Source organism: Aplidium turbinatum, chromosome 14, assembly GCF_918807975.1.
Source record: "Aplidium turbinatum chromosome 14, kaAplTurb1.1, whole genome shotgun sequence".
NCBI classification, from domain to species: Eukaryota; Metazoa; Chordata; class Ascidiacea; order Aplousobranchia; family Polyclinidae; genus Aplidium; species Aplidium turbinatum.
In genome coordinates, this window is record NC_137485.1 from 530,886 (window position 1) to 554,791 (window position 23,906).

At 45.1% G+C, this 23,906-nt stretch overlaps 1 protein-coding gene across 1 annotated transcript; it reads left to right on the forward strand.

Annotated features, from left to right (window-relative positions):
* The first annotated feature begins 761 nt into the window (after positions 1-761).
* Positions 762-23,875, forward strand: LOC145783054 (E3 ubiquitin-protein ligase UBR5-like). Its single transcript, XM_082594823.1, has 56 exons — positions 762-865; positions 1,336-1,574; positions 2,966-3,225; positions 3,540-3,669; positions 3,879-4,014; positions 4,233-4,351; positions 4,762-4,841; positions 5,016-5,156; positions 5,550-5,748; positions 5,821-5,933; positions 6,770-6,953; positions 7,147-7,198; positions 7,262-7,433; positions 7,499-7,678; positions 8,109-8,268; positions 8,339-8,391; positions 9,812-9,934; positions 10,020-10,208; positions 10,304-10,493; positions 10,561-10,705; positions 10,776-10,836; positions 11,198-11,318; positions 11,428-11,608; positions 11,722-11,810; positions 12,028-12,188; positions 12,493-12,584; positions 12,896-13,067; positions 13,153-13,322; positions 13,544-13,722; positions 13,838-14,109; positions 14,193-14,362; positions 14,507-14,552; positions 14,621-14,794; positions 14,856-15,047; positions 15,315-15,466; positions 15,611-15,822; positions 16,007-16,227; positions 16,297-16,453; positions 16,526-16,599; positions 17,260-17,471; positions 17,541-17,751; positions 17,910-18,059; positions 18,266-18,599; positions 18,686-18,792; positions 18,870-19,010; positions 19,338-19,511; positions 19,583-19,808; positions 20,063-20,254; positions 20,327-20,437; positions 21,095-21,337; positions 21,413-21,636; positions 21,718-21,870; positions 22,737-22,853; positions 23,005-23,155; positions 23,250-23,478; positions 23,639-23,875. Exons 1-56 carry the CDS (start codon positions 771-773, stop codon positions 23,697-23,699), a joined length of 8,892 nt encoding a protein of 2,963 aa, XP_082450949.1. The 5' UTR covers positions 762-770; the 3' UTR covers positions 23,700-23,875.
* Positions 23,876-23,906: the final 31 nt, after the last annotated feature.

Here is a 23,906-nt window from a genome sequence, read left to right on the forward strand (position 1 = left end):
GAAAAGGTAGCAAAACCTTAAAATGTTTAAAACGTGCCTGAATAGAAAATTATGTAGTAGGCTATATGTCTGTAGTTAGCACGGGTGCAACCTAATTCGTACCATGAACATTGAACAATTCGTACCGTCAGTTCGTACCTTGAAAAGATTGAGAGAAAAAATTAAAAAAAGCCGAAGTCGCTGTTTGCAGTTTCCGCAAACATTTTTAAATTTTCCGCAAACAAACAAAAACTCTTAGGATCTTTACCAGAAATTTTAAAATGTTTGCGGAAACTCCGATCAACCCTAACCCTTTTAAAATGTTTGCGGAAACTCTGATCAACCTTAACCCTAACCCTTTTAAAATGTTTGCAGAAACTGCGATCAGCGACTTCGGCAAACTCTTAGGATCATTACCGGTACCGGAAATTTTAAAATGTTTGCGGAAAAACTGAAACTGCGATCAGCGATTTTATATTAAAAAAGGGTTTCACTGTTTTTTTCGGTACCTCTAAATATCCATTGTCATGATAAATACCTATTACTCGGCAAAGCAAAGCTTCAAGAATCAAGAGTATCCGCAAACATGTATTTCTATGAAGCTTTCCACTAAAGTCTTTGTGTTTAAAAATGATTGTCTGCTTTTTGCCTTAGAATGAAACAATCTAACGTACTTGCATTTTTGCCAGGCAGTTAATATCTATTGTGCTGCATTTATAAAAAACTTTTAGTTTAATTGTAACGGGCCTTACCCTCACACTCAACTGTTCTGCATGTCTGGATCTTTCCCAATGAAGCCGATTGTTTCCAACATTCGCTTTATTGTTCAACCGTTAACAAAAGGCAATCATGCTTTTCTGGATGAAGAAGAAAAGTTTCAGGAGAAGTTGGTATTTTGCTCATAAAGTGATTTAGGAAAAGTTGCATGGTTTTAACATTACAGTTTGTGCAAATAGTTACTGTTTTATGAAATGCATATGTTTTATTAAGTGGATAAGTAGCTGTGGCTGTGGGGTTTTATTGACCTTTAAATTTATTCATTTTATTGACTGGTTATGATCACATTATAACTTTTATACCTAACAACAATATGAAACATTCTTGTGAAAAGTTTATTTAGTGGCAGGAAGGCAAACAAGTCAGTTTGTGTCTTTTCAAGGTTTCATGAGCTGCCTGCTCTTGGGGCATCGGACCAACATCCTTTTGGTTGTACACATTCAACAGGATGGTTTGGCAACAAAGTAATGGAGTCATTAAGAAAAAGCTTTTTCAAACTGGGACAAATACTTTCTAATCAAACACATTGAAGCAAGCACGTTATAAATTGATTTGGATTGCTGTGTTTGTTTGTTGCAGATTGCTACGTGAATCTGAAAACACATTTTCTAATTATGAATCAACTGTGCCTCCTGCCCTTCAAACTTTGCAAGAGAGTGTGATACAAGATTGTGCCATTGGTCCTGAGCATCTTGCTTTTTTGCTTGATGACGGAAGTGTGTGTCGAATTTCTTACACAGCAAATGCTACGATACCTACAACATCTGACAAATCGTCTGATGAGCCCCAAAAAGACAAGTCTTTTGCAGCCAAGTCTGGTACGGTAGGCTGTTAAAATTGCTTTCATTTTAATTTCCTTAATTGTTTAATTAAAAGTCACCATTTTAGCATTCCATATTGGCTTAGTAGGCTATATTACAATTACATTATTTACATTGGAAATCTATTCTTAAAAACGAATACTTGTTTAACATCGTGTTTTGCATGATTGATGTAACATAAAGGAACAATGCTATAGATTGAGTTTCGCTTTTAGCAGCGTGATTGTTGCTTACTTCACAAGTGTAGAAACAAACAACTTGTTTTAGCCTGATGCTGCGGGTTCGCTGTGGTAGTAGCGGTTTGCACTAGCTTTCGAAACACAGTTTCCTGGTCATGACGAATGGTGTTGAAGTCAGTGGTTTGTTGTTTTATGCGGTTTTTTTGTTTGGCTTGAAATGAGGCTGCTGTCTGTTGAGTTTGTTGGGCGTTATTACTGTAAAATTTCAAAATCAACACAATTTCACAGCAATGGCGCCTAACAACATAGAAACTCAACAGATAGCAGCCTCAAGCCAAACAAAAAAAAACGCATAAACCAACGACCCACTGACTTGAACACTATTCGTCATAGCACATGATTAGGGAATGTAGCGGACGTCGTTGTGATCTGAACATCCGCCCATACCTAGCTGTAGCTGCTACAGCAACATCCCGGGTACTAGCATGTAGTGGGGATGATCTTCAGAACAATACCTTACTTTGCGAGTATGAGTTTATTGCAAAGAAATGAATAAACTTCCACGTCGGAACATTGTAGCCAAATAATGCCTTGAATTCAAATAGAACGAGTTGAACTAATTCAGAACATAAAAACTACACCAACCATAATTAAACTAACACCGTGACTTCCAAGAAAGGAATCCGTGGCAAACTGACTGAGAAAATATGGCACCACACAACTGGCCGACAGAAACCATACTGAAAACTCAAAAACTGACAAACTGACTGTGTTTCACGCTGAACGATTGATTTAAAGGAGGCTTATTGCTTCAAGCAATGCAACATGTGTCAAATGCGCAACGCTACAACAACGTAAAACTACATATGTAAATCAAACCCTGATAAGTGGTGCAAATTCCGAGGAAACGCCCTAATTTTCAGCCAGCGTTTCAAATTCCTGCCAAGCACAAATTTCACAACGGCAACTAGACTAAAGCAAACACGAAAAAAGCCGCAGGCGCTACAGGAAACAGTGTTCCAAAAGCAAGTGCAATTCGCTATTACCACAGCAAACCCGCAGCATCAGGCTAAAACAAGTCGTTAAAATCTACATTGTAAAGTAAGGAACCATCCCTGTAAGGGCAACAAATTCTTGCCCTTTATTTGGACAGCAAATTCTTGCCCTTTATTTGGAGTAACATGGATTTTCTTGATTACACTGGGTTAGGTTCAATGTCTCGCTGGGGGAATCGAATTGGGTTGATCCGATCATCGCCATCAAGTGGAGCAAACGCCTCAGGATCCGCAAGGAAGACCACTCGTGGTTCATCAGGCACAACACCTGCTGATGCTGTGACAACTAGCTCTGGGATCCGCCTCATTCGAGCTGGAAACATGAGGGGAAGAAACCATCCTCTTCTATCTGGTGGTCAGAAAGTGATGGTCCCAGCATCTCATGTCCCTGAGGATCTCATCAACCAAGTCCAGGTACTTTAGTTTCATCAACAATTGTTCATCACTTTAATGCATTATGAAGACAGTGCATGAACGTTTGAGATAGCATTTTGTTGACAAGCTTTTCTGATGTCGTCACTGAACACTTCGAAACAATAGCGTGATCAATGAAGATAAATGCAATGGTCTCAACTATTAGCGTTTACTCTATAGTCTATGATTGGCTTGAAATGAGGGTAACAGCTTCTGCTGCATCTTGAACGTAAAGAGTGTTTCGGTTTTGTGCAAAAGTGCATCTACCTCACCTGTGATCACAATATGACCCATTGTGTTGCCACACATTCCAGAATGTTCTTCAAGGAAAGTCGCGTTCAATCATTGTTCGAGAACTGCAGCGCACCCATCTGGATGTCAACCTTGCTGTTAACAATTTGTTGAGTCGGGATGATGAGGATAATGATGACATGGATGATAGTGGTCAGTGTCTCATTGTTCTCCAGCTATTCAATCGTGTCTGGTTTAAAAACACTTTGAAATAAAGTTACCAAACCTTGTAATTATAACCCAACATGTAATGTAGCGCAATGAAGTTTAACCTTTTTTGTAAAAATTGTTATGACATTTTTGGTATTTCAGTTTCATCCCGAGATTAAACTGTTTGCAATTTGCATCTTGTTGTTATCCAGCCAGCGATTATATTCCTGGGGAGGAACTGATGTCCCTGCTGGATGGTGGGATGGCTCTTGGTGGAGATCATCCTCGTGTGGTCATCGACTCGGATACAATGCTTCCCGAAGATCTTCTCGGATATACAATCACCAGGTCAGTCGTCAGAGCAGCTCCGTAATGTCTTAGCTTGTGCAACATCTGGGATGAATGGAAGAGAATAGGATATCAAATCCCAAACAAATGAACCAACTCATTGCTTCAACAAATAACTTTTTAAATATAACCACCCGTTAGTAGGCATCAAAGTGATTCACTTTGAGTTAGTTTTTTTGCTCTGGTATTTCTTTGATCAGTTAATCTTTATTCTCCAGCCGGAGGAGTGAACTCTCCTCTCGAGATGAACGGATCGATGAATCGCTTGCTCGTTATGCTGGAGTCCACTGGTCGGAGTCGGGCAAGCCATCCGATGGGAGAGGAACAGGAAGAGGAGGTATCTATCATGTTGGTGCTATAAAATTGCTGCCAACGTGATCATTTGCTTTGAACTAGTTCTTGAGAACTTTTATTTTGTATTTAACCGGAACGAAGTTCCACAATTACTCAATTGGAATAAACATATTCTTGGCGGCCCATTCAGTTGACATGGTGGTCGGACTTTGGTTCACCATCTAGTGGTTAAGGGAGGCTGACCTAGAAAGATGAACTCAATCTTGCCCAAGCCGTGCTAGTAATTAAAAAAAGGTTAAAAAATTGTTTTACAAGCTCTGTTGTTTCATCATATTGCCATGCAAGTTCTTCTGGGTGGGCTGATCAACTGACACAGGCGTAGCTTCTGCTCTGCCAAGGACTTATTTCTTTTGCTCGCTCCGGTAACCGGTTTAAATAAATGTCTTCATCCAGGAGAAGATTCCGAGCCAGGAGTTATGATGGGTGAGAGGTTGGAATGGTGGAAAGAATCTGGGAACCTTGTGAAATTCAAGGTAACAATCTTGTTTCCGCACAGTGTTTCCCAACACTATTCTCAAAAGTCTGTTTGAGCTTCATTTACTTACTTTATAGCGCATGCTGATTGCTGAGTCCGTTTCAAACGTATTTCACCTTGACAGTGTTGTTACGTCATTGTTTGATGACATAGACAATGAATTGCCTTTCAGCAAATCGGCGCCATGCACAGCGAGTTGTGCGCGGTAGATACCAACGGTGTACTACGTCAGTGGAAGTGGAGCGCCGATCAACCGTATCAATCAGTGACCTTTCACCCCCGTACAACGCCCCTCAATTTGGCCAATGAAAAGGTGCGTTACCTGAGAGGTTATTATGATGGTTGCTTCAACAAATTCGCTGACACAATTTTGGTAGAGAGGCACTTTGTTGATTCATCAGCTCTAACATTACCAAGCGATTTCGGCGATTACATATCTTCATGCATTTGAAAGAATGTTTACAATGCACCGAAGTAAGAAATATTATAATCATAGTTTTTCTCATGTAAGTCAGGTGGCCATGCAAGCACTTATCAATATTCGTCTCTCAAGACATCATTTCTAATGTAAATACTTCTTGATACAATGCAAGAAAAAATACGTTGAACATGTAACGAATGGGAGGTTCATTGGCTAACAATTGTCTATTGAGCTGTCGATGGTAAACATAGCAATACGAGCTAACGTTACCGATGACGTTTCCAGGTTTCCCTGCTTTCAACGTGCTTGGTGCAAGCGTCAGTCGTGACAGTTGATGGCGCTGTTGCAACTTGGATGGATGAAAGTATTGCCAGCCATACGGTGTCGCTAGAGTTGCCCTGCTGCGCGTCGGAGCCAATCAGAATAGAGCGCGCCAAATCTCTCCACGTGTGTTCCTTGTACTCTGCGGTGCTCACTGAACAAGGTGACGTCATCAAGCTGATTGCTTACCGATCTGTGTTGTCACAATGTGTGATTGTAACTTCCGATTGTTCAGGTCGCGTTTACTGGTGGGGCGTGCTTCCTTTCTATCAGAGGAAGAAGATGATTGAGAAGTCACAGAACTCCATCCAGCAGAGTTTAGATAAAGAATCTTCCGATGATAAGGAGGTGGATAAAGTTTATTTCTGATGTTGATAAAGATTTAACTTTCTAAGTGGGTCGTTGAGCTCCTAACATCTCGAATGAGAAAATCATCATCATCATCATAATCCATCGTCGGTTTGTTCCCCACTAGTGGGGGTGGCCGATTGTTTCCGCGCAGCAATTGTTTTAATCCCTTTTCTCCATTTCACCCTGTCCCTTGCATCTTCCTCCTTCAGTCCGACTTTTTTAAATTCATCCTTCACTTGTTGTTTCCACGTTCTTCTTGGACGACCGCGTTTCCTCTTCCCATCCACCTTTAGATCTAGTGCCTTTCTAAGAAAACTTCCTTCCTCCCTCCTTATCACATGTCCATACCATCTTACTCCATTTGCCCTTGCCAGTTGGTCTATGGTCTCTCTCATCTCTAGCATATCCAACAATTCTTCAGTCCTTTTTTCCCTTCTCGTTTTCACCCCACACATTGCTCTCACCATTGACCTTTCCGTTCTTCTCAGGATTGCCAGTTCACTCTCTCTCAATATCCATGTCTCGCTACCATATAGCATTGCAGGCCGCACACAGCTCCGATATACTTTCCCTTTCATCCTTAGTGAGAATTTTCTGCCATACAACATTTCCCCACATTCCCTGAACTTTGCCCAGCCCAATCTTGCCCTTGTTGTCACCGCTGCTTCACATCCTAAAATACAACCGAAATTGTTTGACGTAAGTTAATAGGAGTGCTACGTGTTCAAGGACGTGTTGTTGGAATCATTGCGGCTTACCCAGGAGGTTTTAGGAGTTTTCCTCTGCCCTTGGTTGCATTGTTAACCCACTCTTGTCTTTGTGTGACGTCACAGATCACTGTAGGGAGTCAAGTGTGTCTCCGGAGTTTTCCAATCTACCACGGGGGAGCGATAGCGATCAACGTTTCAGAAGGCGCCCCCAAGGTTGGGAGGTTGCAGCAGTCCCTGTGGACTCTGGATGGGAAGCGCTCCTTTGAACTCCTCTCCGATGGAGATCATATGGAAGGTGATCTCAGAGGTAGTAACTACACGATGGTATTGTGTCATAATCGTTGTTTGTGGCTTCACAAATAAAAGTCAAAGGTTTTTGAATCTGAAACAAATAACATTGCAGATCCATCATTGCTAGTTTGTTCCGCCTTGCAAAGTCTAATTTACATTATTTTTATGATTATTCTCAAGTGACTGTATTCTTTGTTTCTTATTACCAGGTACCACAACGCCTCCATCGGATGCTGCTCATGAGGAATCCACAAACTTAAAGTGAGGATCCGTTTGGAAATTAGTTTGTTGTTGTTCTGCTTCATTGACCTCGGTCGTTTGCAGGAAGTGGGAAACCATCGCTGACAACTCCAGGCCAGATGACGTCACTTCCGGAGGCTCAAGGAAGCGGAAGAGATCCTCATCCGAAGATGGAGGTTGTGAAGTAATCTGGGATCTACGGGATGTGGTGTTTGTAGAGGATGTTCGCTCTCTTCCTCTTGGAAGGGTTACCAAGGTATGCAGTGTGGCGTGTTGTGATTGTCTTATTGGATGCAGGCATCTCTCATTGTCTCCACGCAGGTCGACAAGAACATCGTTGCCGTCCACTTCAACAATGGCGAGGAAGAATGTTCTGACGTCAACAATCCAGCGAAGATACTTTCGTCGTGTCGTCTGCTCCATAAAGATGACGTCATCGCGGTGAAGTCGAACGCCCCAAAGACATTGGATTACGTCCAAAAGTGCCCGCGCAGGCTTCAGGTGAGAATCGTGGCTGCGCCGAATGAAGTGGCTTGCATGTTCAATACCACGACAGTGAATAAATCTAATTTGATTTTTTCATCAATTCAAGGAGTGGTTGCACTACCACTGTTTGTTGGTGCAGACGTGACTTTCTCATATGCACAAATCGACGAGTGGCAGGTGACAACCCACATGTAGGTTTGGTTTGCAAATCCCAACGAATCTTCGGACACAAGCAACACGATTTGTACACGAACCTTTGGAAAGCATGCTTTCCAATGACTTTCTGGTGACCTTGATAACGCTGCATCTCATCATCTTTCACCTCCCCCCCCCCCCAAGAAATCATCCAGTTTTACTTGCACTGCCACAGATTCAAACAACTTTAACTTTTCATTCCAAGCTTTTGTGTTGCTTGTTGGTTGCAAATTTGTTGTTGCGTCCGCAGTTCGATTCCCACATGAACCTTCACTGCATCGATGCCACGGAGCACGGAATTGCTGCGGTTGCGCAGCAGGACGACAAACTGAGCTACATCTCACTCAGCCTCACATCCGGGAAGGTTTTAACCCAGCGGGGATTCCCCACCAAGCCGGATTCCTTTTTGAGTGAGTTTACTTTACCTTTTGCTTGTTCAACCGTGACCACCGCCATTGTGACGTTGCTTTATGTTTCCAGGTGTGAACGCCAGCACTTCCACCGGACAGAGCAGACTGCTCAGTTGCTGCCAGGTTTGTACAAACATTGAAATATAATTTACCTTTGTACAAGTGCACTTGCCTTGCTGCTTTATTGCCTGTGTGCTTGTAGCTTGCCAGGTGATCGTGCAAGCGTCCTTGGTTCGACGCTAGCTGAGAGCACGCGGCTGCGTCGTTGCAAGGCACTTGATGGCGACATGATTGTATCTGGAGATGAGTGATGACTTGCAATCCTGTTCGCTTAAGTCGGAATCACACTGATAAGCGACAAGATGGTGATCGGGAAATCCGCGAGTTCCTTCTGATTTTGAAAAGACAATCTGACACGATAATGACGCGTGCGTTCACACTGCACACTACACTGAAACGACATCGTTGATAGGTGCACATCTCTTGCGATAAGGATAAGATGTCTCATATGAGAGAAAGATCTTATAAGGCTGCATATTGTGTAGTTGCTATAGTTTGTTATCTTCATAGTATTTCAAGTCGTCCATCACCATCATGTTTTTTATTTCCGACCATCAAAGCAAAAAATTATATCAAAATTATACGCACAGTGAAGATCGCATTCGCGACATTCTGGTCCACCACACAATCTGCTTTCGTAACTTTCAGTCAAAAGAATTAGCCAATCATGAAAACAGCAGCAACTTGTCTTCTAAAAAGACAGCAGAAAAAAAACTGATTTACCCTAATTGATGATGTGTCTTATCACTGCGCACATCTAAAAGAAGGGAAGGGCCTTAGTATTTTGGGTAATAAGACAAAAGACTGTCGTGCAGCTTTTGTGCAGCCCATGAACACGACATGCCAGATTATCCGGTGCAAAATCCACAGGTATTTGAACACACCTAGGTTTTACATAAATGTATTGTAGGTCTATCAGCCACAGCACAACCCTAAAAGTCGCGCATCATCAGAGGGCAGGTCAATAGGTAACGATTGTGGAGTAACAATTTCTTTTCACGATTTGTGACCTCACAGACTTGCGTTGATTTTCGGTCTTTGTTCTTAGCACATTCTCTCTCGAAGTCACTTGGTTAACTTGGCAACATCTACAGTATCTCTAGTCAAGTAAAGTAATTTATCAATAAAATATGTTTCAAAGGAAAAGTGTCATAGCAACCACAAAGCCAAACATTTTGAATACAAGATATCTAGAACAAGCCATGCACCTTGCACAACCAAGAACCAAGCAAACAGTTTTAATCAACCAAGCCAGATTCATCCGCGCTGATGCGACTTATTTTGTCGTTAACGTCGTTTGAAGCGCTTCTCGTCTTTCTGTCGTGTACCAGTGTGAATGCTCGATCGGCGTCTGGCGCCGTGATGACGTCAAAAGCAGCTTACGACGCGATAACGACGTCGGTGTGAATCCGCCTTTAGTCTTACATCACCACCCGGCATAACCCTGGAATGGTAACTATCACTCATCGAACTGTCCACACAGAGCTCGCCCACTCTCCTCCGGGACTACAATAAGATGCTCTATCCTCTTCTTGGTGATGAAAACGGAGGCATTCGTGATCCAATATGGGCCGACATTCCTCCCCTATTTTGCATGGGGATGGGGGTTCATCCGGATACGGCCAGGGGAAGGTACGTCATCAAGCAATTCGCTTTAGAATCTGACTTGAAATTACGTTTCCTTAAATAAGTTTACCCATAATGCTTCAGTGGTCACGTCATCACTCCGAATGCATTGCAGCTCGGTCGTGTCTGTTCTGGTCTTCCAGGGCCAAGTGTTGATGCCGCTAATCATTGATCGAGATTTGAAAGGATTCCAATCATTGTTGGCCAGCGTCGAGAACAATCAAGACGCTGCATTGACCGAACTCTTTTTTGAGGTTAGTTTCTGCTCCATGTGTTTCACAGTGAGCTTTCTGGTGTTTGCATTGGAGCACAGACGTTTGTCTTCAATTCCTCTTGTTCCTTTGGACAGAGTTTATCCTTCGAACGTTGCAACGGCCAACGCAACGTTCTCCACATGTGCGTAGAGATGACCATCCCATCCACCAACAAGGAGCAAAAAGAAGATGAAAAGGAAAAATCAGAGAAGAACAAGCCGTCCAACTCTCCCAGGAATCCCCCGTTACCCCCAAGAAGCAAGAGTGGGAGTTCCCCAGGACACGGTTAGTCACGTGATGTTGTATCTTTGCATGAAACATCGGACCTGGATTAACATCTTTTGTCCTCCAGGTGCATCCTCATCCAGCTCCTCCTTTATGGTCATCGATGAAAAGATAGAAGCTGTCAACGCAATCGCCAACGCGATATCTTCAGCCACAAAGCGCCCCCTCGGTTCGTCAGCCCCCCTGACTTCCCCCCCTAGGAGTGCTCCCAGGTACCAGCAAGATATTCTAAGGATGTTGATCGCGACTGAGCACAAACTTAATGATGCTTCTTTATTTCAGCTCCTCTTCGAAACCACCTTCAGCGCCATCTGACGGTAACCCACATCGTGCCAACTTCTCTGTGAGTTGCCGCTTGCAGTGCTATGTTAGCTTTCACTTCATCATCCAAATTCGGTTTTGTTCTCACGAGTAAATTGGATCATCACTAAAATTATAAAAATACTTGATAAAAGTTTTAGCAACAAAGTTTTGTTTTTGAAACACATTGCCAGCAAAATCTTCTAAAAGTAAGAAAAGTATGCGAACGCCATGTTAGTGGGTCGTGGTGTGGTAAGTGTAGATGTGGGAGCACATTGCTTTGGTTCGTCTCGAAGAACACAAGCCCGTATAAAGAAACCACCTGCAAGCCACATCAAACCACATTGAACTTTGCAGAATCTGCAAAGGGTCGGGCACGTTTTGAAATTTATTTTCATTGCCAGGAAATGTACCGGAGTGCGAGTGACCTTATGAACAAGTCGGCGAGTCCTGCTGGAAGTCCAATTATGACGTGGCCGCCTGAGCTTATGCCGTCATGGAAGAGTGTTGGTGACGAAAGAAGAGGTGATTGGCGGTCATTATTGCATCGATGACGTAGTCTTACCGTTGCTTTGCGATTAGTTTCTTGAATTTTTGATATTGAAATTTGTCACTGCGTATTATGACGTCACAGAAGAAGAAGAGGGGATGAATTTATCGATGAACAGCTCTATGAGGAAGAGCAAAGACACATGGACGGAGGTGGGAGCAAGGGTAAAGGAGCGGGGATCGCGATGGGATGCATTGGAAATCCTCAAGCTGGTATGTTCTTCCCCCTGCATCCAGCCTCACCTGAAGCAACTTCTCACTCACAGGTACCGAGCAACTTTCTTTGTTGCATCATAGTGTGGTCTAACGTTTTGATTGTCCGTCATAGCGCGTTTATGTCGCGATATCCGGTGATCACTTATCATGCAACCATCGACAGGGACGCATCTGGGTACACTCCCTTCATGTTTGCAGTCGCCCACCGTGCCTACCCTGCCGCGCTGGTCGTTTTCAAGGCGGCATTCAATCGTTCCATGGAACTAAGCAGCGACATGAAAGAGAACATCACCAGTAAGCTGAATGTTTGTGTCTCCGCAGTCGAGTGTAGTAAGACAATGATAGTCACGTGTTTCACTCATGAGGTAGCGGAACGCAATACCCGCTCTTATGTAGTGAGCACTCAGCCTTGTGCTTTCATCATTAGCATCGATCGATTGCCGAGATGACTAATTTTCTTATATTTTAGAAATCCCTGGAGTGGATTTTTCAATGGAGCCGGCCAACCAAGACGTGTTGCTGTCCATGCTGTACCCCCCAAAATCCAGTCCGGATGACAACCCCCTTTACATGCTCTGTTGCAACGACACCTGCAGTTTCACTTGGACAGGAGCCCACCACATCAACCAGGTCTTGCTACGCTGTGATGACGCGATGTTGCTCATGCGACTTGCATGACGCTCTATAACGATCGAAGACCAGTGATGGTCGTATCACGACGAACGCTCCTTACAGATTTTACTCCGCTAAATTTGCTGCTTCTTCAGTTCCTTGGCGTATTGTAGCTGGTACTTCATTCATCATCCGGACACGTTTAGGACAAATATGATTTTGACGACCATCGTTGCTTGGTGATGACGGATGGAACAGTTTATAACGTGCCACAGCTTGAGTTTATCATGACGTAATCGACTTTGAGCGTCATCTGTTGCAGGATATCTTCGAATGCTTGACCTGCGGGCTGACGGAGAGTCTGTGCTGCTGCACTGAGTGCGCGCGCGTCTGTCACAAAGGACACGACTGCAAGTGAGTGTCTCGTGATTTGTCAATGGTTGCCTAGGAACGACAGGGTTGCCTAGGAACGACAGGGTTGCCTTCGATGACACCTCCGAGGCACGGTAGATCAGCACGCACTTAATGGAAAACTCGAGATTTCATTGTCGATGCTGCCGATTTGTGTCCGCTACATGTCTCTGAAGAGAAGTGGTTGCCCTGCTGACGACACGAGCCGAACCAAAGCACAGCCGCTGCTGGACTTTATGTCCGCAGATATGACGTCATCCAATCGAGTCTGCGTAAAGATCAGTCGTTGATTGGTTTATACATTTCCTCCGCAGGTTGAAACGAACGAGCCCGACCGCCTATTGCGACTGCTGGGAGAAATGTGCTTGTCGCTCATTGGTGGAAGGCAGTGGACCGGATCGGATGGCATTATTACGCATGCTCTTGCACACCACCAACCTGTACGAACGCTACGACTCGGCCGGACAACATGTCATCCACTTTCTGGTTCGTAGAGGCTGTGGAAAAGTTTAAAACAATATTTTATGTTGTTAACGTTCCTCCAAGGTCTGACGTCATTGTGATGTTTCAGGTTCAAACTGTTGCCCGTCAGTGCGAAGAGCAGCGACAGTTCCACCCCCCGCCGCGTACCGCGCGAATCAGCGTTTCCACTTTCCGCTCAAGGATGTCTCGGATCACCTCAAAGTCGTCCGCGCACGGAAGCGAACAAGAACTCCCTGAGCACGACCTCCGACCCCCTCAGTAAGTGAGATGACTCGTTATTAATTTTTCAGTCATGCACCACATGTTACTCTGTTTTAAACACGTGATGTAGTAACGCGACAAAATAATTTGAAGCATATGAAAGTCCAGATATTTTTAAACAAACGTTTGACAAAATTGTTAAAGTGTTATGTGAAAGTTTTCATTTTGGTGCTTGGCCAGTTGAAGTTCTCATTGAAATATTTGGATTTTTTCACCAGATTTTGTCGCGATGCGTTGCTGCAACTTCTCAGCGACTGGCACGCCGTTCGATCTTTGCTCTTCAGTGGATGCAAGAACCGACGTGATGATCTTTCCATGAGCTCTCGACTTGACTCCAAGGAAGGTTCATTTGTCAACCTGCTTCCGGAGGATGAGGAACTCATGGCGGCGCAGAGCGGTAAGGAACAGAACAACACTTTGTGATGTTATTGCGGCAGTCACTGTAACTGCATGCAATGTTTGTCATAGCTGGATGTTGTACAAGTGTATTAATCAACAATGACCTTCTTCAGGCACAGTGCGGTTGGACGCGTTTACGCACGCGATCATCGTCCAGTGCCCCAACACAGAGTATCTGGACAGGCTTCTGGAGACACTGATCCATGCTGTTCAGGTGAACAAGCACCGGGACCATGATGATGGAATTCTGATGGCGAGAAGGTTTCTTCGATCTGTCATTCGCGTGTTCATTGTGCTGACCGCGCAATCACCTCCAGACAAACTCGCGGTGAAGATGTCCGTGTATAATCAGTCGGCTATCTCCAAGTGCAAACGGGTCTTTATGGTAAGCAAGTGCAAACTGGTCTTTATTGTTCAATTGTGAACGAAGAGATATTTTTGAACTGAAACGTTTATTCTGTTACTTAGGCTCTCATCACTCTCTCTGTTGAGGAGCTTTGTGAAGCTGCTGAATCTTTAATTGCCCCTGTCCGAATGGGGGTTGCCCGTCCCACTGCCCCATACGCGCTTGCCCCCACCAATGCGGATGTGGTCCATGACAGTTCTGCAATATTTTCAAGGCAGCCTTTCCCTCCCAGGTATTCTTATTCCTTTTATTTTGTTTTTTTCTTCATCGGTCTCCTTGCATCTACCACCGCACCGCGACATAGTTTCGCCCAACGGATTGTTCGTTCAGTTGTCTCATCAACTTTGTCATTGACTAACACATTATGACGTCACAGGAACCTTCGGCATGACGACGACGAAGATGGCGATCCCGGGAAGCAGGTTTGTAGAGTCATGATCTCTTGAAGTTGTGATGATTGTGTTGGTTTACACTCTGTTGCTTTTACCAGACGAAGACTCCCACGAGGAAGTCCCGGAAGAGGATGAAGCAACAAAAGGCTCGGAGGTTAGCTTCCGGGAATACAGAGCGAAGGAACGAGATACAGAATCAGGATGCAAATAATGACGATGAATCCGATCATCCATCTGCATCTCAGGACACACAACCTCTGGAAGGAGATTCGGTTGCGGGATTCAATCAACTCTTCCAGGTATCTCCAGTTTATTCATCCAATAAACATTAAGTTTGTTCATCCTGTGAATGATGAACATCCAGTTTGTGCATTTAATGAAATCTCATTCTCTTTGTTCCAGGACATCACTGACGGGAGGGATGGGGATGTCGTGGATGAGGAGGAGAGTGACATGGAACTCACAGACATCGAACTTGCTCCAGAGAGCGACAGTGATAGCGCCGATAGTGACGACAGCGAGCAGGTTTATCTTGATTTATGACGTATCAATGTAGCTAATAATGACAAGCATCGTTTAAAATAGCTTATTTTTTATGTCTTGAGCTCTTTTTCCACATCCCGTAAGTGCGCACTCAAAGTTTATGATGTCACTTAGAAATAAAATTCTTATCTTGAAGTCTGGTTACCGTTGCTAATGCTTGACAATGTATTGGTCGTGTTAGCTCTCCAGAATTTTCTTGTTCGAAAGCTCTGTTCATGTTTTACAAATGTATTATGGTTTGCTGAGCAGCCATCAGGATTTATTGGAGGAATAGCATCTCGAGATGGCGAGTCACACCATGATGAGGAAGATGAAGATGCTGTGGATGATCACAAGACAGGGAAGAATGATGATGAAGATACTGACTCTGATACTTGGCAGGAGGAAGTGAATCTGGAAAGGTTGGTTGCATGTTTGGATCATCATTGCGTCCAAGTGGCTCCACTTATGTCGCTTAAATCGCTGATGCTGTCATCTCTTTGTTTTGTCATCAAGCCACATTTGTTTTAATGACTGTGACGTCACAAAGGTTTGTATTACTATAGGCGGCAAACCCGCGAGCAGCGAGCGCGCACGAGGCAGGTTCCCCACATCATGGAATGGGCGATGGGGCCAACTTCCATGATTCCCATAAAATGGCCTCGCCACTCGGGAAGTTCCCGCCCCCCTCCAAACCCCCTCAATTCCAACAGCAGCGGGGGGACTATCTACGTCAACTCACGCTCCTTGCGAAGGAACGAGGGATCTATGGAGAATGGTGAGTTCCTGTGTTACCCACGAGGTGCCACGTAGTTGCAGCGGCTCTTCTCTTGATCTTGTCTCCAGAAAATGAGAATGTCATCTTCCAAACTTCTCTATGATGTCACTACCTTGTGGCTGGTATGAGTTGATGCTTCCAAGTGCAAGCCGTTCACTGACGTCATCCCATCTTGTGATTGCAGCTTACATCAATAGTCTACTGGATAGACGTCATGGAATTACTCAACCGAAGCAAAGTGCGCCACCAAGCGAGCTCGCGAGCTCCACATCGATCACCAACGCCCAGTTATCGCGTCTGTTCGCTACATGCGCGAGAGAGATTGGTCATTTGCTCTCGTCGCTGCAGCACGGGAGCTATATGACGTCCACCACTCTCAACACGATGCTGGAGGTTTCGTACAAGGTAAGCTGACTTTGCAGGAGGGCTCCTGATGGGCTCCACTGATCGCTAATTGATGTTTTGCATCCATAGGAGTCTCTGGAGCTCCAGAGCCATGCCCACCACCTCCTGGAGAAGACCTGGAGATGGCTCATCACTGTCGTTGAAGCGACTGAGACCCAACTACGATACGGCCAAGTAGTCTCCATGGCCTCCAGCCCGTCTCATCCTGATCATCCACACTTCAAAGGTGATATGACATCACTAGCACGTCATGGGTGCGTTATGTGACCAGCAAGCTAAAGTTTCTATTTGTGCACAGGTCGTCCGACACGTCGTAGCAGCAACGCCTCCCGGCACCACACTGGCATGAATGAGGATACCTCGGCGAGACAGGTGAGTCCCTCGTGTCATTTGGTGTCACATCCTGTTGCCTTCTTCTTCTTGCGTTTGAGGCCGCCACAGATTACGTTGTTACATCCAGACGCAGCAGCCAATGGATTGTGTATTCATCGAGCGTTGTTAGGTCCACATGTCTATCTTGTGGTCGGTATACAGGACATTGATAGATAATGTGGTGTGCAGTTTGAAAATCTGAGCCACACGCACAAGATGGTGAATCGGCGAAGCCCCATTGCTGGAACATGTTGCTGCTAAAACGGCCCACTCCAGTCCGCAGGCGATTGAGCTTCACCCATTCCTTCCGGGGTAGTTCTGCTCCAGGTGGGGTGTTGGTATTGGGAAGGACTGTGAATTGGGTTGGTCTCGCAACTTCTCTCCATTCACTGTTCCAAACTTCGGAAATGTCGGAAGTTCGAGCACATAGCTGCAGCATGTCGGGAGAACGGGCGTCGAGATTTCAAGCGCTGGGGCTTTTGGGAGTGCGAGTTTAGAACAATCTGGTTGAGGAGGTGGCCATCCCTTGACATAGCTTGTAGGACCAGACTACGTAGCCTACGTGGTTTTCCCTACGAAGTCTACCTGGGGCGATGCCTGATAGTACCGGCAGAAAGTACCTGTTGCCACTGTGACGTAACACAACTTGCATTGTTTCAGGATTTCTTATTGTATGCCCTCTCACTGATGCGTTCCCATAGCAACGAGCACTCGGATCTTTTACCCACCATCGACATTTCGTCACTGAAGCACATCGCTTACGTCCTCGACGCTTACATTTACTACCTCCGCTCTTTATCGAGCGGGGACGATGGCACAGAAAAATCGGACGACGCATTTACGCGATCGCAGAAGATTTCGTTGGACATCGGGTAGGTTCTGCAACGCTGCGTGTGGCAACTCTAACCTGATCTTTGTATCATCCATCTTCTTCTTTGTAGATATGATAACAGCGATAATGAAGAGGAGGAAGAGGAATACATGAGCTGCAATGATGACTTGTACTCCGCTGCACTTCAGTCGGACCCTGTCAAGCCACCTCAGGCTTCTGGGAGTGATGAAATGTCCGGCTTTGCACACCCGATCTCCTCCTTCTTCCGACGCTCAGAATCGATGACCTTCCTAGGATGCTCTGACAGCCACTCGTTTGAGGTGGGCGCTCAATTGAATCGTATTTGTTGCTACAAGGGTTCTATTAGGAAGTCTCAATTGGTGAAAGATCAAACACAAGTTTGAATCAGCGCATTAAGAGGTTATCTGGCAATGTCATGTTCAACAAACTGGTTTACTGTCGAATAATCATGTTTTAGGTCCCACTTTCGACTGCTCTACCTCTCGCTGAAAAGCCTCATCTATTGCGTCCCACATCAAGGAAAGAGGAGTTGTTTGGAAGAATGAGAGCACGACCATCCACACCAATCCATCATTCATCAATGAGCATCTCTGCTCGCTCTACAGTGGTAGGTGCAAATGATGGAGAGCCGCAAGTTGTTAAGTAATATTGACTTCAAATGTTGATCATTGATTTCCTGACAAGAATCCAGCACGTTCGACTTTGTTTTGTTGCGTTGTCGTTGGAAACATGTCGGTCGACTCTGATACTACAGGGAAATTTCCTCGTATGTATGATCACAATTTAAGTCAACTGGATGATATTCTCTTGTAGACTTCCCCGAAGAAAAACGAACCCAGGAAAGAGTTTGCATCAAGCAAAGATTCAAAGAATAACTCGTCCACTTCAATTTCTCCTAAAAGATCTCATCATCCAGAACCTTCAAATGCATCTCCAGTGTCTTTGAAAGTATCTGAAGATTTACTTAAGTCCTCTCCTGATCGCAAGGGAGATGCTGTTGGAGGCAACGTCGGAGCAGAAGATCTTTCGCAGCATCCCATCGATTCTTCGGATCAACTTCCAGCCAATGAGCCGTCTTTGAAGAGTGATGAAGTGATGGACGTGGAAGAGCAAGAGAATTCAAAAGAGGAACCACTCCAGTCAGATGGTAATGTAGTCCGCTGTTGCTGGTATGTTGTTCATTTGTAGATTTTAATATCACCAGCTTGTTGTTCACTTGTAAATGTTGTTCAGATCCCATTGAGCTTCCTCCTCCCGGAGGAGTTGTGACAGTCGCAATGGAAGATGATGACACTGAGGACGCATCAGTAGATGACCCATCTCTAAACCGCACTATGGAGGTAAACTGCAGAAGTCTCACAACATCCCTGTGCGTGGCAATAGACATGGCATGTATTATTAATTTTGTTCCCCTTAGGAGAAAGTGACAAGGGAGATTCAATCGGCCCAGTCCGTCCTGGGCAGGTGCCGTCTCACTCTGGAACTCTTCAGCAGAATCTTCTTCGATAACGTCGGCGCGGAACCGAAGTCCATCCTGTACGAGCTGGGTGGCTTCGAGGTAATTGTTGCGTCATCATGACTCAGTTGTGTCGCGTGGACTCAGATCGTGGCCGACTTGGCAAACCTCCACATCCAGGTGACGTCACTGAATGCAGTGACGTTCGATCTCACGAATGGTGCAATTTTGCCCCAATTCAAATAACTCGAAAAAATTATGATCTAACAATCACAGTATTGTACGTCACATCAATCACAATAATATTTGTAATATGTAAGAAAATGTTTGTTTGAACGAAAGCAAAACATGAGGGGGTGGATGTGCCCCGTATGTGGTGGGATCTGTTTGGAGGTGCGTAATCCGTTTCACTTTGTTGCCTCACAATAGGTGCGCGAGTCCAAGTTCCGCAAGGAAATGGAACGGTTACGTAGCAACCAGTCAGTGGACCTCCTCCTGAACGTGGAGCGTCAAAGAGATCCGCTCATCTGTCAGACGTTCAAGCAGCTGAACACCCACGCCAAGAGGAAGAGCGGATCCTCCCAGTCTATGGTCGTATCCAGGGTAAGCCCCTTGAGCCGAGGACGGTTGTTACGACACTCATACGTCATAACCATACGCCATGCGTTGTTCAGGTTAAGGTTCTGTTCGATAACGAGCCAGGCGAGGGGACTGGAGTGGCCCGAAGCTTCTACACAGCGATATGTGACGCCCTTCTCACCTCTGAACGGCTGCCCTCGCTAGATGGCGTGCTTCCAGGCTCGACTTCCTCATCAACCCGGAAGTCATCTTCCATCCACCTATCCCTAGTGGCGAGACTTTACAAGCGTGAGAGGGAGCGAGAGGAAAGGACGTCCAGATGTGAGTGACACGTAGTTAGGTCGTTCATGCGTCAATCGTTCTTGGTCTTCGCCCAGCAAATAACGAAGTTCAACTTTTGACCCCTACACTACGTCGGTTGAAACCATCAGAGCGTGACGTACGAATTGCTGCATTCATGAACAGCGTGAAGCTATGAAAGATCGGCTGCTCTGAGCTGGCTAAAGGAGATAGTCAGCTTTCCAGGATAAAATACAGCTGTGAAGAATCTAATCGTCATCCAATTCACATTTCAGCCGGAAACTCACGCTCTGGAGCATCATCTAGCGGCAGTGGAACTTCGAATCGAAACATCAATCTTCGTTCCTTCCTCTCGGCCAGATACCATGAACTGGCCGCTGGCCGACGCAGGGGAAATGTATCTTCTGCTCCATTTGTGCCTCTCTCCCCTCAGGCCCAGCCATATACCAAGAGAGCTCCAGGAAGCAGTGAGTGAATCAAAACAAATGCGGTTTCAAATGTTCTTTGATTATGACGTGACAATGACGTGTTGATAACAGGGCAGGGATATTCGATGGAGCGGAACAAGCAGGCGATCGGAGATCGATTGTATCCGAAAGTTTCATCCGTGGATCCTGAGAGGGCGGCGAAGATCACTGGGATGTTGCTTGGTGAGTTCTTCTTGGATGTTGCTTGGTGGGTTCTTCTTGGATGTTGCTTGGTGAGTTCTTCTTTGAATGTTGCTTGGTGGGTTCTTCTTAGATGTTGCTTGGTGAGTTCTTCTTTGAATGTTGCTTGGTGAGTTCTTCTTGGATGTTGCTTAGTGGGTTCTTCCCAGATGTTGCTTGGTGGGTTCTTCTTGGATGTTGCTTGGTGGGTTCTTCTTGGATGTTGCTTGGTGAGTTCTTCTTGGATGTTGCTTGGTGAGTTCTTCTTGGATGTTGCTTGGTGAGTTCTTCTTGGATGTTGCTTGGTGGGTTCTTCTTGGATGTTGCTTGGTGAGTTCTTCTTGGATGTTGCTTGGTGGGTTCTTCTTGGATGTTGCTTGGTGAGTTCTTCTTGGATGTTGCTTGGTGAATTCTTCTTGGATGTTGCTTGGTGAGTTCTTCTTGGATGTTGCTTGGTGGGTTCTTCTTGGATGTTGCTTGATGGGTTCTTCTTGGATGTTGCTTGGTGAGTTCTTCTTGGATGTTGCTTGGTGAGTTCTTCTTGGATGTTGCTTGGTGGGTTCTTCTTGGATGTTGCTTTCAGAGATTGGAAGATGGTTACTTGAGAGTTGTTAGGATGAACCTCAATAATTGCACACCGGAGTTGTTTGTTGATTGCAGAGCTTCCCGCTTATGAACTCCTCTTGCTCCTGCGAAGTGAAGATTCTTTGAACGACAGAGTGGCGGAAGCCGGAGAGCTTTTGCGTGCCAGTGGTTACCATCAGCGTGATGGTGATGGACAGGATGAGGCCCCCGTTGATGGGGGACAAGATAACAATGAAAAGGAGGGCTCCAGTGCAACTGGCAACTCCCCGGACACTCAAGAAAATAATTCAGAGGAAAAAGCTCAAAAACCAGAAAAAGGTGGATGTTTAAATAGTTCATGTGATTTGGCAGCAAGTGACGTCAGACACGTAATGAATTGATGTTGCTCCACAGTAGATGAAGATGCTCCCGTGGAGGATGGTGATGGTGGACCGCCATTGTTCTTCCAGCCCGGCAAGAGGGGCCTCTACTCTCTCGCCCCCTGGGGGGACACCAGCGAGTTACGATTGAATGCGTATAGAAATGTGGGGAGGATTGTTGGCCTGTGTCTTCTCCAGAATGAACTGTGCCCGATCCCATTGTGTCGTCACGTGCTCAAGTTCATTCTCGGAAGAAAGGTGATTGTTAGCCATTGTAACGTCATGACTTCACCGGCCTCGTTTGACGTAGCATTGTGACGCAGTGTGATGTCATTGCAGGTGAATTGGCACGATCTCGCCTTCTTCGACCCGACGCTTTATGAGAACCTGCGCCGTCTAGTGGTGGATGCGGACGCAGATGGTGGTGAGGTCTTGGAGGAGCTTGATCTCTCCTTTGTTGTGGATCTTCAGAGCGAAGAGGGCGGGAACCAGGTGAGATCGGTGACATATGTGTAGCACATGTCTGGTCGTGTATGACGTAACAAGGGATGGTTAAATACGGTTTTTTAGTCGTCGTTTTGGTAATCGTTTTTTTGTTTTTTATCCGTTTTATTTGTTTTTTTCGTTTGTTATACTATAGAATATAGATGGTACATCGGTCTGTTATACATCGAATAACTGTTTTCATTGATCATGACAAAGAATTGCAAAAGAAAGTGTTGAATTACAGCTGCTTACAAATTAAATTACAGCAAGTGGTACACCCAACTTAGAGTGCTACCAATGATGAGGATGAGGACTGTTCAGTCCCAGTGGTGACCATGTTAACAGTCAACCTCCTTTGCTCCTTGTCTGAATTTATTTTATTAGTTTATTTATTTCATTGCATGGCTTAGTATGATGAATAGGGGAATGTGGAGTGTTGTGATGTTCTTTAAAGTTTAATTGGTGAATCTACCGACTAGTCGACTGATACAGGTTAACTTAACAATAAAATAAAGTAGACAGTACCACACTAAATTGACAAATTCAATGTAAATTTAATAAACTTGCATTTACTAAATTTACTTTATACTTTTTTTGATTATTGTATCACAGTGCGCATTCTTTTCGATCGATGTTGAAGTCAAAAGAAGGTTTTAATGAAAAGTTTAGTGGCGAAGTTTTGTTTTGGCAACTTATCGATGTCTTGATCATTTCAGAACTAATATTTCAGGGAGGCAAAAATACAAATTTTGTTCCAATATTTAAACTTTAGACAGATTGCTTTTGCAAAAATAAACGATTTAATTTTTTTAAAACGAGCACAAAAAAGACTCAATCTCTAGACGATGACGTGTCGATGACGTATTCCGCAGGTTGAGCTCGCACCAGGAGGATCTTCCATGAACGTCACCAGGAGCAACTTGTTGGATTATATTCGTCGCTATGCTCTGCAGAGAATGATCGGATGTTGCAGGAAACATCTAGAGGAGGTGAGAACTTTCTGTTAAACTATTTTGGAATGGCGTCGCCGCGATGACTCCACCGGTAAGATCCTCAACTGGACCAGCAGTGTTTGCCGCCGATGTCCACTTGAACGATTATAATGCCTCTTTAGTCACATGATGAATGTCTTCTCCTCAGCTGAAGCAGGGCGTTTATGACGTACTCCCGAAGTCTTCCGTGAACAGCCTGACGTCCGAAGATCTCCGATTGCTGCTGAACGGTTGCGGCCAGGTTGACGTGCGTACTCTGATCAGCTACACGATGTTCAACGACGAGAGCGGAAAGTCAGGTTCGGATGTGACGTGTCTTGTCGAATGCATGACGTCAGCAGCTCGTCGTCTGCCCGCGCTGACGTCACCATCTTGTTCTTTCAGGCGCTTCAGCGGAGAAGCTGACGCAGTTCAAGCGCTGGTTCTGGGCCGTGGTGGACAAGTTGTCCCACCCAGACCGACAGGACCTCCTCTACTTCTGGACCGGGTCGCCCTCTCTTCCAGCCAGCGAGGACGGGTTCCAACCGATGCCGACGATTACCATCAGGCCCCAGGACGACCAACACCTCCCCACCGCCAACACCTGCATATCGCGTCTCTACGTGCCCCTCTATTCAAACAAGTGAGTTTGATACAAGATCCACGTGGATGGTGATGTTCTACCTGGATGGTGTCACCATCTGTAGTGGGAAGTTGAGATGGAACAAAGCGATGCATGACGGAAGTTGTTCCATCGCTAATTGCAATTGTGCGTCACAATAACTTCAATGTTTTTCTTTCAGGCAAATTTTAAAGCAGAAGCTATCTGCCGCTATCAAGACAAAGAACTTTGGATTTGTTTGAGGCCCCCACAACTTGTAGGGCATCAACACGTCGCCCCCTAGTGGCAAAAACCTGCGACCTTATTTGTTTCGAGTTGTTTTAGTTTGAACAGTTTTGCGATGACGTCAGACGTTAGACGTCATCCGATCGTCGGATTTGCAAAATCTTGAAATAAACTTTGTAGAGCTGCCAGTCTATATGGTATCCTTGGTTTATGAAGGTATCCAG